We start from the raw sequence: 15,643 nt of genomic DNA on the forward strand, positions 1-15,643 counted from the left end.
GGCGGCCATGCAAAGACGTTCAACAACGGTCTTCTAGTGACCAGCTCATTAGCAATCCTGGGCGGCCAAGTGATCAGCTCACTTGTGTCTTCTAGTGGTCTACTCACTAGCGATCCCGAGCGGCCATGCGAAGACGTTCAACTATGGTTTTATAGTGACCAGTTCACTAGTAATCATGGGCGGCCAAGTGATCAGCTCACTTGTGTCTTCTAGTGATCTACTCACTAGCAATCCCGGGCGACCATGTGAAGACATTCATCTAGGGTCTTCTAGTGATCAGCTCATTAGAAACTCTGGATCGGCCAGATGACAAGCTCACCAACAATTCCCGAGCAGCCATGTGACAAGCTTACTAGCGTCCGAACGCCCATTGACGAACTCAAGACACCATGATTAGCCTTCTTTCACGCCTTTTCAGAGCCTAGGCATTTTCAAACCCTTCGCAACTCATTTCAGTCGCTTGGGCTTTAGGGGCTTATTGTACTATACATGATCTGCCGACAAGAGACTGAACAGAGACGATCGATCAAAGACGTGAGAACAGTAGATTGGCCATCTGGACAAAAGTACCAGTCAACCTGGGTATATTTATACTGCATTAATGGACATTCAATGGACTGGACAATTGCAAAGCCTATAAATGCATGTAAAGACATCTTAATCTATTATAATAAAATATAAACATTTTTATAAAACAAATACATATATAAATTCTGAGGTCAAAAACTATAGTTATTAATCATAATTCTGAATACATATCTTTCTACTTAAAAATGTATTTATTTAAGTATCACAATTCGCAACTTAACACGCTTGATTTCTATTATAAGATAATTAATAACATAAGTAACAATTTCTAATTCAACATTTGCTCTACTATAAATCTCATAATTCGATTTACATGCCACATGTAACTTACAACATATCCAGATAATAAATCTTTATGTCTTAATAAGCTCTTCATTTTAAGAACTTGATAACCTGAAATTACGGTTTGTCCAAGAATATAAATCTCAAATTTTGTGAAGTACAAAAAAAATAATATTATTTGTTTAAATATTGAGTTTAAAACCCATTTAGGACAGTAAATATTAATGACAGTACTACTATCTCCCTACTGTTTTTTATAAATAACTCATTTGCCCTATCACTAAAACGAGAGACATAAACATTAAGAAAAATTAAGAAAACGTTGTTTTTAATTTAGTAAATAATAACTAAATAAAATGAGAATAGAATAGTTAAAAGTATTATTGGTGAGGCAGGAAAACGAAGAAATTGATTGATTGTTAGTCACTGTAGTTAGTTAGTTGGCAGAAACTGGTTCTTTTGATTATTATGTATTTAATGTGAAGCAACGAGGAAAAAAGTTAAAAAAAATGTAAGAGAGAATTGGAAAGGACGAAGAAGAAAGAGTGGGAAAAGGTGGAGACACAGGAAAGATGGGGGCGCAGAAACATCACGTGAAGACAACATCAACTCCGACAGCCACATAGTCAACACGGAATGCCCACGTGGGACCCACAGCCAGACACGCCCACTTCTGATTCGCTCTTCCTTTTCACGCAGCGTTTCTGCCGTCGGTGCCGCCTGCGCTGCAATTAACATTTATTTAATCATTACGCAAATTTAATAACACCAATGTATTATCACTTCTCGCTACCAAAATAAGAAACAATCAACGACTCTCTTCAATCTCTAGTCTGTGGGACCACTCCACCAGCCGTTCGATTCCACACGCCATTGAGATCCGCGCCGCAACGGGATAGGATAAGCCGGTTTCCGAATCACGAGAACACCCTCTGATCCATTTAGATCAAGTACCCACGCTACTCATCATCACCCCTGAAAAAAACTCCTTTTCTTAATTTCCCTGCGGCTTATAAAATCCAATAGGATTTACCAGTTACACGGATTGTATTAGAATAAAATAATTTAGAATCCACCATATCTTTGAAATACTATCTGGATTAATCATAATTCAATTGCTATGTAATCACGTAAACCTAATAACTTAAGTCTTGCTAATCAGATTTCGTTAACACGATTGCAACTGAATGGGACCCTGCTGACACCACAGAGCAATACCAAGACTTTTAATTTAACATTATTTTAGGTAGAGTTAACCGAAACGCCTGCACAGGTAAATGTCCAAAAAAACCACAACGACAAAAGCCTAATCAATAGCGCAACAATGCCGGCGACATGTCTGTGATGTCAGATCTCAACCAACGAAATCCAACAACTAGGTTCAATCGGAGAATGCGAATAAATCACCACCCACAAATGGATAAGGTAACCATAATAATGCCGGTTCTGGATAGAAAATTCTCAACACAAATAAAATGAGAATATTATATATGTGAATTTGTGAGAAAATGCAGAAACAACCATGAGATACTATGGATAAGTTCTCAGTTGCAAAAAAGCAAAAGCGCGTTTGCTATGGGTCTTCGTCATAACATATTTACATAAACGTGCTGGTTATCTTCGCGCACAATAGTCAACAAATCCGAGCATGATGATGTCAGCTACTACTCACTTTGCTCATTCTGTCCATTCAAAATGGGTAATACTTCACACATGCCTTGAAAAAAAAAAAAAAGAAGGTGCGAAAAATTGCCAGAAAACCAGATCTGTTCGTCAGGAGATTCTTCAATCACGCAACCTCTGGGAGAGGAGCCACGTTGAGATCAAGATCCAGGAGCCCGCGTCGCTCGGAATTTGAGTCACTGCGGCGGAAATCGGTCGCCGGACGTCCGAAGCCACAGGTGTCCCTGCGCCCGACGGCGATAACTGTGTCCGCACGCGCGAAAGCATCGAAGAAAAGGACTGGGCGTGCGGCAGGGAGGACCGAGGCGGTGAGAGGTGTGAGCGTAAGGTCTAGCAGAGGAGGCGGTGGCGGCGGGGAGGAAGAGTCCAGGGTGCTGCTCTGGCTAGGGCTACGCGCGCTGTTGTTGTTGCTACTGCTATGGTTGTTTACGAGAAGTTCGGAAGGTGTGGGGAAATTGGTCTTTGCCTTGGCGCCTCGGAAATCGCGAGCGGCGGCGTCGTAGGCTCTTGCGGCTTCTTCGGCTGTGTCGAAGGTGCCGAGCCAGACGCGGGTTTTCTTGCCAGGGTCGCGGATCTCGGCGGCGTAACGGCCCCATGGGCGTTTCCTGACGCCCCTGTAGCGGATCTCTTTGTTGGCCTGCGCTGGGCTTGGGCCGGGTCCGGCGAGTGCGGTGGTTCTATCCCTTGGAGCCATTTGCTTGCAATTCAAATATACCAGGTTTTTTTTCCTCAACGGGGAACACAAACAGAGAGAAAAGTGAGAGGAGTAAGGATGCGATTGAGACAATGTCTGAGTGAAAGAAAGGGAGTTGGAGTGGTTTTATAGCCCGAGATGGAGAGAGAGAAAGCACACCGTGTGCGTGCGTCTTTAATGCTACGCTCCACTCACGCGCGTCCTCACCACTCCACTTCCCTTTCCCCACACCTCTTCACGCTTCTCGCCACTCCCTTCCTGCCACCTCACTGTACACTTTTTATTTTCTCTCTTTTTATTTCCCCATTCATTTATTTCATTTTAAATTTAACAAAATACACATCTTTTTTCCCGAAATGAAAAGAAAATCTGCCACAAATACTGCTTCTTGTCTTTTTGGATGACTATTTCTCAGGCACATAAATGGTTAAGATTATTTATAACAGGTATCAAACTAATAAATTCATATTTTTAAGAGAGAAATTAAAAGTATATAGTGAATAAAATAAAAAAGTTATTGATTTTATGGAAAGAAAGTACGATATATTGCGTGGTGGGTGGCCTTTCATATTTTACATTTCCATTCTATCTTTAGTGAATAATAAATTAATGATAGTATGATTTTAACGTATTCTCTAGCTTTGAAATGAAGTTTAACGGCACCAACAGGTATAATTCTCGTGGGTAGCCGATGGTAGATGTGGCAAAACGTAAATGATTATTTTTCTCCTCTTTTGCAAACTCTGCACTTAAACAAATATTACTTATTTTACGTCCTTGTAGTATTTATGGTAAATTAAAAAACCACACTCAATTAGTCAATTATACTTGTTTTATTTATTTCGATAAACATTATTTCAAATCAGTTATCACACACAAAATCCTAAATAAGCAAAAATAAAAAGTTAGGCACGTAGTTATCACAAAACTTAGGTAAAAGGAAACAAAATATACAGAATTTCCAATTTTCTGCTAATTTGTAAGAAAGGAACTCATGTGTCTTATCGTATCGTATGCTCAAAAGGAGAAAAAGGAGCAGAGATAAAAGCGCCTCCATTAAAACGCGACAGCGAGAGGAGATAAAGAAAAAAAAAATAGCGGTTACACGTGTAGGAAAAAATGATGCAGCAAGGAGCGCGTACCCGAACGCTCCCCACACGTGGGTGGTAAGCATCTCTAAAACATTTGGCGCGGTCAACGATGTACGTTGACTGCACTGTGTTCATTCATGCACTAGCGCATCATCATGGTATGCTCTATAAAGCGCCGCGCCGCCCCAGCCGCGATAGAGAGCGTGGTGGCGGGGCCCACCGTCAACATTAATAATTGCGAAGGGGGTCGAACGAGGCCACGTTGCTGCTTCTGAAGGACGACACGTGGACCTGACACCAGCAACTACCGAAGAGGCGGCGTTTTCCTTGACGCCGTTTGCATGTCTGCGTGCCGCGCTAACGGAGCGGTTGGCAGAGTTAACGGCGTTGGATGGAGAAGATGATTACGAAGAATTTGTCGGCACGCTCCGCCTCCTCGCCGCGTGAGATGGATGAGGATCTGAAGAATAAACTAGAAGGAGTGAATGTGTTGGAATCCGTCAGATGAATCAGACGGTGGAGATGGAGCACAGTGAAACGGTGACACGTGGTGCTTTGGATCCCTGGCGGGAGACACGCTTGTGCATACGGCACCATCCCAAAATATCATCATGTATGTACTGCCGTCCTTCTTTTCTCTTCCACCACAGATATTATTAAAAATATTATTATTATATTTATTATTAATTTAATATTATAAAACACAATTTGTGTGTATTATAATATTCAAATAGTTTTTTATTCTGTCCACAATTCTTTCCATCTTTTCTAGAGTGTCAATAAAAAATACATGAGTCTCGGAACCCACAATGCGTGATCCTCCAAATCTGATGAAAAGTAAAAATAAAAAAAAGTGGGGAAATTTTATTGATATCTTTCTTTTATTAAGCTACCATGATCTGTATGTTGCGGCAGTCCCTTACGTAATTTTAACAGATTTCTTTCATTAATGGTATTATCGTATTATTTAAGTTATGAGTAATATTTATTTTTAAAACAAAATAATCACATGTTAATTAATATAAATATTAAAAAAAGTTGGTATACTGATAATAAGAAATTAGAAAGTTAAATCTGATTAAAACGTATTTATAATTTTTTTTTCATCAATGTTTTTGTAATTTTATTATTTAATAGTTTCATAAAAATAATTATACAACCAGAAATATATGTTCTAAATTTTAGTCACGCGTTACTTTATATTAATTTTCTTTTTAAATTAAAAAGAGTTGTATACATATAAGTGATAAGTGTTTTTTTAAGATTGGTACTTTCAAATAATAGATTTAAGATTTAAGTAGAAAAATTGAAAAAGAATTTAGTAATGTTTAAACCGATTAGTATATTAAACTGAATGACATCAGTTTTTAAATTATTTTATATTATTTATGAAGTTAATTGACGTCTACAGATATTTTTTGTATACAACTACACGAGTTTATAAATAATATTTTTTTTAGAATTAGATGAGTTTGTGTGAGTCAAAACTTGAATAAATAAAATATTTTTCTCTTAGGTGACATAAGTTCATTAACAACCATTGTCAAAATATATAATATAAAAGAAAATAACATGATACGGTTAAGGAGCACAGCTATAATTATATATATATATATATATATATATATATATATATATATAAAAGGTTTGCTTTCTCTTTACTATATTATTTTAGTTAACAAAAAATACTTTTATATATTATAGATTTTAAAATAGATTTTAAATTTTAAGGTTAAAAATATTTAAATAATTTTTAATTTTTTTATTTTAAATTAAAATAAAAATTATTAAAATGCTGTGTTTGAAAGTACGTCTCTTTTTTATAAATAAATTTTTTTTATCAACTAAAATAAATAAATTTTTTTTTGTCAACTAAAATTTAATACAGAGATTATATAAATTAACAAACTCATATATATATATATATATATATATATATATATATATATATATATATATATATATATATATATATATATTTTGAGCATCTAGTTTTAAAAAAAAAGTAAAATTTTTAGCGCAAGCTCATCTAATATAAAACATGAAGACACATTCAATAGTTACTTTGAAAACGTTTAAAAATGCACATGCAAAAACTGTTAATCCAACAGAAAAAAATATTATCTTTCGTATAAATAAGTTAGACGTCTATTTAATAGAACATATTAGAATATATATCAAATTAGATTTTTTATATATATATTTTCAAATTTAATCTATTATAAAAAGTGTGATGGAACAATTAATTTTGAAAGAAGATTGAATAGAGTCTCTGTTCTCACAAAAGATTAAATAGTTTAATGAGTAAGCAAAACAAATATAGTACAGTAACTTTATATTTATTCATCCAAAATTATAAGCTATATTTAGTAATATTTTAAGATAATTGTTAAAAAAGTTTTACCACAAGAAACATGAAGAGTAATGTTGTGGCAAAGAAGTATGAGAATCACCTTAATTAGCTAAAGATGGTGTTGAGAACCATGCAACAACAAATGAAAGAGTTGTAGAGGAGTTACGGAGAGGATTTTATGATTCCCAGAAAGAAAAAATACAACTATGCACCAGGAGCAAAACGCTCGACAATCTATGCAAAGCCTAAACAAAACAGCAACAACAACAATTTCAGCCTACCCCAACAAGGTTTAGAAAAGACTCGTGCAAGACAACCTACGACAGCAGCACAAAAGTTAGTAGGGAGAACTCATCCATGTAGATGGTGAACATGGTCAACCTATTACCTTTCATAACGACCATCATGAAGACCTTTATGCCTCCAGTTCCGCCCTATCTTTAAGAAATATGATGGATCGACTGATCTGGATGAGTACTTGAAGATGTTCGTCAACCAGATGACCTTTTACATCGCCAATGATCCGATGTGATGCAGGGGATTCTCATTTTCCCTTAAGGGAAAGGCATTGGCATGGTTATGTATAGTCATGTACAAGTCTTACAACAATGTTTGTTTGTTTGTTGGCCACTACAAAATGAGCCCCCACCCTAGAGGACCTATTCCTGATCATCGCCCCACGCGTCAGTGACCTCTTTCTCTTCAGTCATCCAGTCTTCAACAACAACCCCACATCTAATTCCTCCTTGGCATCTTCGTAAGAAATATCTTGGATGTTTACAAGTTGGTCGTGGTAGATATCCTTGTAGACGTCAAAGTTGCCTTCATTAAGGAGAATGTTGTAGAAGAAGGCGGCTTGAGTAAGGGCCTTTTGGAAACCAGCCAGATGCTCATTAAAGACCTCATTGTTAGCCTCCTCCAATTGGGTGGCCAAGGCATCCTTCTCCTTAGCCAACTCACCCTTTCTTTGAATAAGCTTTGTGTTTTGGGTGGTTGGTTCTTCCATGATTGTCTTCAACTTTTGACAATCTAAGTTAAGATCGTGTTCTTCCTTTGAAGTAGACAATAATGGTATGCAACGCTTTTATCCGTCGTACTGTTTCTTGTAGCTGAAGAGTGCCCTGCTCTTGCTTTTTTGGCAATCCGCATGAGCGATGGTTGCCTCCTTCAATTATGCCCTAAGATCAACAATGACCTTATGTGCCTTGTTTAAATCCGCCTAAGCAGTAGCCAACTTCTTCCCCTACTCAACACTTCTCCCCGATACGGCGTTGGGCAGTGATCTTCTTAAAGATATCCTTCTTTAGATTACAGGAAGCCATGAGATCTGAAAGAAAACAAAGAATTTAGCCAAGTTAACAATGATCGACCAATAAGTGTAGGTAAATAAGACATCTTGCCAAATACCTCATTACAAAGGTTTTCAACCCAAAGCAATTGACATAGTTTGTCGATCATCTCCACTACTTCCACCTCGAGAAGTGTCATTATCGACTTATGCCATGAAGTTATTTTCCTCAAACTCGCAGTATAGTATAAGGGAATTTGGGCTGAACGACCTCATAAAAAATGTTGGACTAACTGGCCTTCGTTATTCCAACTTTGAAATATTTTTTCTTAAACCCCACCACCTCCCTTTCTGAGATATAAGAGATACCTACCCCCTCTTGACATTGGGGCATGTGTAGAAATAATATAGAAAAATGGGGAAGTGGGAGTAATATCGAGAGTCGTGCACAACATCTTGAACAATTCCATAAAAGCCCAATTGTTCAAATGCAACTGAGTTGTCGCTAGGTTAAGCTCCCCTAGCACATTCGTTTGAAAATTGTTGAAAGGAATACAAACGAGCAAGTCTTTAAACAAACAAACGTACATGAAGAAAAAGTATTTGGTGAAACCTTCCTTTCCATAGAACACTCGTTCGTTTCCCTTGCAAACGATATGGTTTAAAAATTCAGCGTCTTCAGGGGACTTGATGAATCAAGTCCGCTCGGCCCATCATTGTAGTCGACGCCCCATGTGGAAACAAGTGACATATTCCTCTACTTCGTGGGATGCCCAATAATTACTAGTGATGACAACGAGGGATTGAGCGGCCACATCCCCCTCATTGCATGCATCAATCTCCAACGCGACATCGGCCTTAGCATAATCGATAAATTCAACTTTATTAATATATACACTATCAACCAAGTTGTCACTCGCTTAGTTGATCCCAAAATTGAAGATGACACCAACAATGACACAACTTCAGTCACCTTTTCTTGCGGACTCCTCAAACGAAGACAAATCAATAATCGACATTATTACCTGAAAGAAAAAGAGAGTGATGGACATTTAGCTGACAGAAGAAAGTTGAAAGCAAAGGTGAAAATGATAGGTGAGACCTACCTGTATTTATAGCCAAAAAGGACCTCACAATCAACTACCCTTAGTCGTTGAATCAAGCTAAATCCAACAACTTACAGCATATGACTCTTCGAATTCTGACTAGCGTGAGATTCGAATTGCGACGCTACCTTCCCTTAATGGTTACATTTTCAAAATTTGAAAAATTGTTGATCGCTTAGTTGAACGGTCTAGAGGCTCTCAAAACATATGGCTAATGATCATGACCACCATGAACAAACCGAACAATAAGAGACATTGATCCCATTACATACCCCTTTTCCAGTCATTTCAGGCTTGGACTTGGGAGCCTGTGTACTGTATAACCGTCCGGTCAATCACAAACTCAACGGTCAATTGTTAATAAGACACTCGAACAAACTACCATCAAGATTGGACGGTTGCCGTGTCTAACTGATCGGTCAGTTGTTAAAGCGGTTAATTATAATGTTGAACAACTTAAAATAAAGTATGATTACCAATAATTGGGATGTAATTAGACCATTGTTGATAAAAAAAACCATTCCAATCATAGGCTACATTTACTTATTTTTTAAGACAAATGCTTAAGAAGTTCTATTAATCAATCACTAACAATAAGTACATAAACATCGGTTGGTTATCATAAGTATACAAGCTACTCTAGGTTATTATGTCTTAATCTTTATCTAAATTAAGATCTTAAACAAGAGGAAAAAGAAACTCTCAAAGAAAATGTTTAAGATCACTAGATAACCTCACAATACACTACTACAAAAAGTGCATAGATAGCGTTTCTTTTATCATAGATAGCACTTTTTAAGCGCTATCTATGTGTGCGCTATCTATTAATAGATAGTGCTTCTAAAAAAAGCGCTATCTATTGGTGTTTGACAATAGATAACGTTGTTTTTAAAAAGCGTTATCCATTATTAGCCACCAATAGATAGCGTTTTTTTAAAAAAACATTATCTATTGGTGTTGACAATAGATAACGCTTTTAAAAAAAATTAATTTTAAAATAAAATATTTCAAAAAATATAAAATATTTTTTAAAAACAAAATATAAAATATTAATTCTATTATGTACAAACAAACGCTATATATTAGTTCTATTATATACAAAAAAAAATATTAAGAAAAATATGACAAAGGTCTCAAAAAGAATTTTCATTAATATAAATAAAAACTATTGATATAATAATATTTCAAAATATAATCATTAAGTCGCCTAATACGTGTCATGACATTGTTTTATAAGATAATATATACAACCATATATATCCTATCAGTACTTATAAGAATATACATCACCATACCATAACCTATAAGCATGTACTAATTACATATAAACACCAATTTTCCCTAACTTCAATGATTTGACTGTCACGATATTGTTGTCACGATATTGTTGATATCTGCAACTAAAAAAATACTGCAAGAAAGAAAAATAATATATAATTAAAATATATTACAACCACATGAAACCCCTCCTCCCACTAAGGAAAAAAACAAGTAACACAATAAAACAAAATAAGATAGATACATTATTATTTTAGTGATTCATAACATTTAGAAGCTACATTATGAACTTTAGCCACTAGATGAACCACTACCTTTGCATGTAAATGGCCGGACATGTTTTGACTTCTTTAATTCTACACTATCAAAACTAGGAAACACAAAATTCCAATCTTAATTAAATTAACATCCTGAACTTGTTTCCATACTTCAATGAGATTCAGAATTCAAATCATAATTAAGTTATTGGTTGATCCAAGATAAGACATTGCTAATTCATTGTAAACTTTGACTTACCTGTGCCTCTGCTTCTTGTCTCATTCGACTATACCGTTGAGCAAGATGGCGTGCATCCTCCAAAGGTGCACCATTGATCATTTGCCTCAAATGATCTAATACCTGGGAATTGAAACCATTGCATTCATGTTTCTCAGCTTATAATATTTAAAGATAATGTGAATAATAAATTAAATTGACAATTGGTAAACAAAATTTAGTCATTTTGAGACTTCACCTTGTTTTATGTTCTAGTAGACACTTCAATATGATTATTGTACGATAAAAAAACAGCATGGCAGTGAGCACTAATGAAAAATGTCCAAGATTTAAAGACACGTTATTTTTTACCATTTTACTTTTCAAAACTGAGCAAAAAAATTATTTAATGGAGAAAAGGAACAAAGAGAGGATATGTAACACTTGTACACAGCTTTTCGAATACTTACAAATTCAAATGTGGGTAAACGATAAAACTAATAATTTAATAGATTCTCTCGTTCTGAATTTGCATTAAAACTTATACATGTGATCAACAAAAGAAAAGTCCACCTGAGTAGATAGAAGCCGATTTTACTCTTCATGCTCCTTTTCTACATGCTTCCGGGCATCACCATATACAGATGCAGCCTTAGCTAATATATTCTAGCTGTTATTCTCTACTCCATATTTACAGCAATCCTCAGATAGCTTTGTTCGTGTCTACCATGGGTATTGTTTATGAGGATTTAATCAAATCATAAATCAATAAACAAAGCTTCTAGGTGCTTCTAATTCCTGAAAATATTACTCCTCAAAGTATACTGATTTGCAGGAAAAAAGAAGCAAAAATCAATTTTCACCTGTTTCAATATGCTTGTAACTTATAGTGGTAAAAGTTTCGGCTGCTTTAACAATTTCTTTATGGAAGTCCTAGAACAAAAAGTATTTTTGAGCATATCAATATACAGAACCAACATGAAAATACAAATCTTTGAAGATAAATTTATTTTACCCAAAATGATACATGACAATTTCTGCTACAACTACGGTTCAAAGCCGTACAGTCATGCTTACCCCCACCCCAGTTAATTAATATGTTCCTCTTCTGAAGTAACAAAAGGTGAATCAAAAGTAACAAACCTCACAGATGCACTTTCACTGTTTTTCTCAAGTGTCTAAGGTCAATGTATCCAAGAAAGCAAGCAATAACAGACTTGACAAGCCTCTAATATCAATACTCAAAACATATGCATGTTCAGATCAAAAGGTCTTTTATGGGTGAAATGGGGCCAAGGACAAGGGAGGATAAATATAGATGAGAAGCTACAAACCAAAAGAAATAGAGGAGCAATGGGGAACAAGTGTAAACATAGTCAAATCACACCCAAACCTCTAATTCAATCCTCTTCTCGACTCCATTATTCACAATTTTTTTTTATTTTTTCTCATTTTTCTCTATCTTTGTTTTTCTTTTCTTTTCTCTCTTTTCAGAACAAAATTGTAAGAGACAAGATGCACACATATTTACAAAAACAAAACAAGAAGAGGAACCAACTAGCCAATTCATCAGAATCCCCAAGGAGACCACACTTGTTCCCAAGACACTTTCAAAGCTCCAAAATTCCCTAAGGTTAAGGTAATCATGGTGTTTCACTTAGGGCTAGTGTATGAGCTTCAAAAGAAAGAAATGAGGAAAGTATAGGCTCAAAAGGGGTTATCAAAGGATTAGAATAAGGTAGGCTTATTTGGCTAGAGAGGCTCAAGAACAAAACAACCTTTATCACTTTCAAACATGCATATCAATCAAGAATTATCAACAAGAGTCAAGCCAAGGCATATGTGCAAACAATCAAGAGACATATCTGTTAGCAAAAATCAAAGATGAAGTTTTGATGATGAACAGATTTGCACAAGTCAAGATCCATAAAGACAAATTGAAGATCTCTGTATTTTATAATAATCAAAGTTGATGTAATAGTGCTCAAATATGTATTAGGGTTGATTCTTGTAATTTATATTTGATTTAGTTAGTTAATCGATTATTCCTGAGAATAATCAATTAACACTAGCCGTTGGAGGTTTCAGATTTGAAAAACTAGCCGTTGGGGGTTTCAGATTTGAAAAACTAGTCGTTGTACTCATTATTAATCGATTAATATTTATGTTAATCGATTAAATGCGTTAGATGGCCCGTTTTCGAAGAATGGAAGGGTATTAGGCTGAGTCTATAAAATGGCTCACTCTTTATCTCAAAAATAACTCTTCCCTTGTGCAAAAGATCTCTGAACTCTTTGAGAACTCTGTGAGATTGTTGAAGCTAAGGAAACTCTTGTCTGCAAAGTCCTGAAGTGCTACTGCGGTGACAGAGGAATAGCTTGTTCATCCTTGGTGTGTCCGAGGAAGTGCGTGGAAGAGAATCATCCTTCGTGAAGCATTCGAAGGAGGTGGTCATCCTTTGTGAAGATTCAAAGGAAGTGTAAGTTCGTCTCTTGTGGTTTCAAGAGAGGTGGTATCATCCTTTGTGAAGATTCAAAGGAAGTGTAAGTTCATCTCTTGTGGTTTCAAGAGAGGTGGTATTTCTAAACTCTTACAAATTGTTTTTCTTTGTGACTAATATTTGTAAGTGTTTTGTGTTAGTGAAAAAGGTTTATCTTGTTTGAGATAAGCGACTGGACGTAGGATCCTAATGATCTGAACCAGGATAAAATCACCTGTGTAATTTTTCTCTTTCCCTTACCCTGTCATTTATATTTAATCATTCGCCCAGTAAGAAAAATTAAGAGAAAAATAATAAAAGGCACAATAAAAGTATATAACCAATTCACCCCCCCCCCCTCTTGGTTTGTTCCACGCTAATAATTCCGTTGCAGCAATTCTAACAATTGGCATCAGAGCTTGCTTTGATAGTCATTCAAATGGCAGGATCACATCAAACCTTTGCAGAGGGTGCATCAATCAATAGACCCCCACTATTCACAGGTGAGAACTATGCATTCTGGAAGGTAAGAATGCAAATATTTATTGAATCTATTGATTGTGAAATTTGGGATGTTATTGCATCTGGTTCTTCTGTTCCTACTAACAATATACAGGAAACAAAGCCCCGTGGTCAATGGACCATTGAAGAAAAGAAAAGATTTCAGAATGACGTAAAAGCCCGGAATATCATTGCATCAGCATTGACTGTTGATGAGTTCTACAGGGTCTCTGTCTGCAAAAATGCTCAAGAAATGTGGGACGTACTCAGAGTGACGCATGAAGGAACAGATGATGTAAAGAGGGCAAGGAAGAACTCCTTAATCCAAGAGTATGAAATGTTCCGGATGAAGCAAGGAGAAACAATTTCAGACGTTCAAAAACGCTTCACCAACATTGTCAATCATCTCATTGGACTGGGTAAGTCATTTGATACTGATGAATTAAACATTAAAATCTTGAAGTCTTTAGACAGGTCGTGGCAACCTAAGGTGACTGCAATCTCGGAGTCACAAAACCTCAACACCGTGACTATGGCGGCACTATTTGGAAAGTTGAGGGAACATGAATTAGATCTTGGAAGACTTGATGAAGAAGAAGCAAAAGCCAAAACCAACAAGAAGAGTTTGGCATTAAAATCAGAGGTTGAAAGAAGCAAAGCTAAATCGGAAGATGAAGATTCAGACGAAGAGGAAAACTTAAGCCTAGTGATCAAAAGATTAAACAAGTTCATGAAGTCTAAAGGTAAAGGAAGGTTTAGATACGAAAAGAAAGATAATCAAGCATCTTCCTCAAATTACCGATGCTATGGCTGTGGAGAGAAGGGGCATCTAAAGGCAGACTGCCCAAATCAAAAGAAAGGTGAAGACAAAAAGGAGAAAAGATTCTTCAAGAAAAAGAAAGCATACATTGCATGGGAAGACGATAATGAGTCCATTTCAGATTCAAGCGAGTCAGATGAAGAGGCAAACATCTGTTTAATGGCAGATGATGATAATGTCAGCCAAGTAAGTAGCTCACATTATTCTGATAATAATAGTCAAGTTGATGAAGATGAGTTGCATGAAACATATGCTACATTGTTAATTGAATCTGAAAAATTAAATATTTCTCATAAAAAGCTGAAAAAGGATTTTAAAAATTTAAAATCTGAATTTGACAACCTTCTTGAAGAAAATAAAAATTTGAAGTTTACTTCTGAAAATCTAACTAAAATAAATGATGTCTTGAAAACTGAATTTACAAATTCATCTGAAGAAAACAGAAGTTTGAAAAATAAATTTTTATATCAAGCAGAAGAAATCAGGAATTTAAAAAGTAAAGTTTTATATTATGAAAAAGAAAAATATATTGCTAATAATGAATGTGAGTCTTGCACACAATTCAAATATTTTTCTGAAAATACAACCTTAGGAGAATGTAGTAAAAATAACGAAAATAAGGTTGTTAAAAATGAGTATGTTCCTAAAATTAAAAACAAACAGGATAATAGAACCCGTAGAATATGGGTAGAAAAAGGAACAACTTATAGGAACACAAACGTTGTATCATGCTTTTATTGTATGAAAAAGGGTCATACTTCAAATAAATGTAAAATTAAGCATTATGGTGTTCCAAGTGGTAGATATGTTTGGGTTGCTAAATAATTTGAATCTAACCCAAAAGGACCCATACAAAGAAGTTGGGTACCTAAAATAGCTTGTTTGTTCCTTTCTTTTGCAGGTATTACAAAAATCAAGAAAAGTCATGTGGTGTCTCGATAGTGGTTGCTCAAAACACATGACAGGAGACAGGACGAAATTTACAAACTTTAAAGAAAAGGAACAA

General features: G+C 35.6%; 1 protein-coding gene across 1 annotated transcript; it reads right to left on the reverse strand.

The window, feature by feature from the left end:
• Nucleotides 1–2,328: 2,328 nt before the first annotated feature.
• LOC124829621 (uncharacterized) lies at nt 2,329–3,356 on the reverse strand. Its single transcript, XM_047303167.2, has one exon. It carries the CDS (start codon nt 3,245–3,247, stop codon nt 2,660–2,662), a length of 588 nt encoding a protein of 195 aa, XP_047159123.1. The 5' UTR covers nt 3,248–3,356; the 3' UTR covers nt 2,329–2,659.
• Between the last annotated feature and the right edge of the window lie 12,287 nt (nt 3,357–15,643).

The sequence above is a fragment of the Vigna umbellata genome, chromosome 6, assembly GCF_029865625.1.
Source record: "Vigna umbellata cultivar VRB3 chromosome 6, Vumbellata_1.0, whole genome shotgun sequence".
NCBI lineage: Eukaryota > Viridiplantae > Streptophyta > Magnoliopsida > Fabales > Fabaceae > Vigna > Vigna umbellata.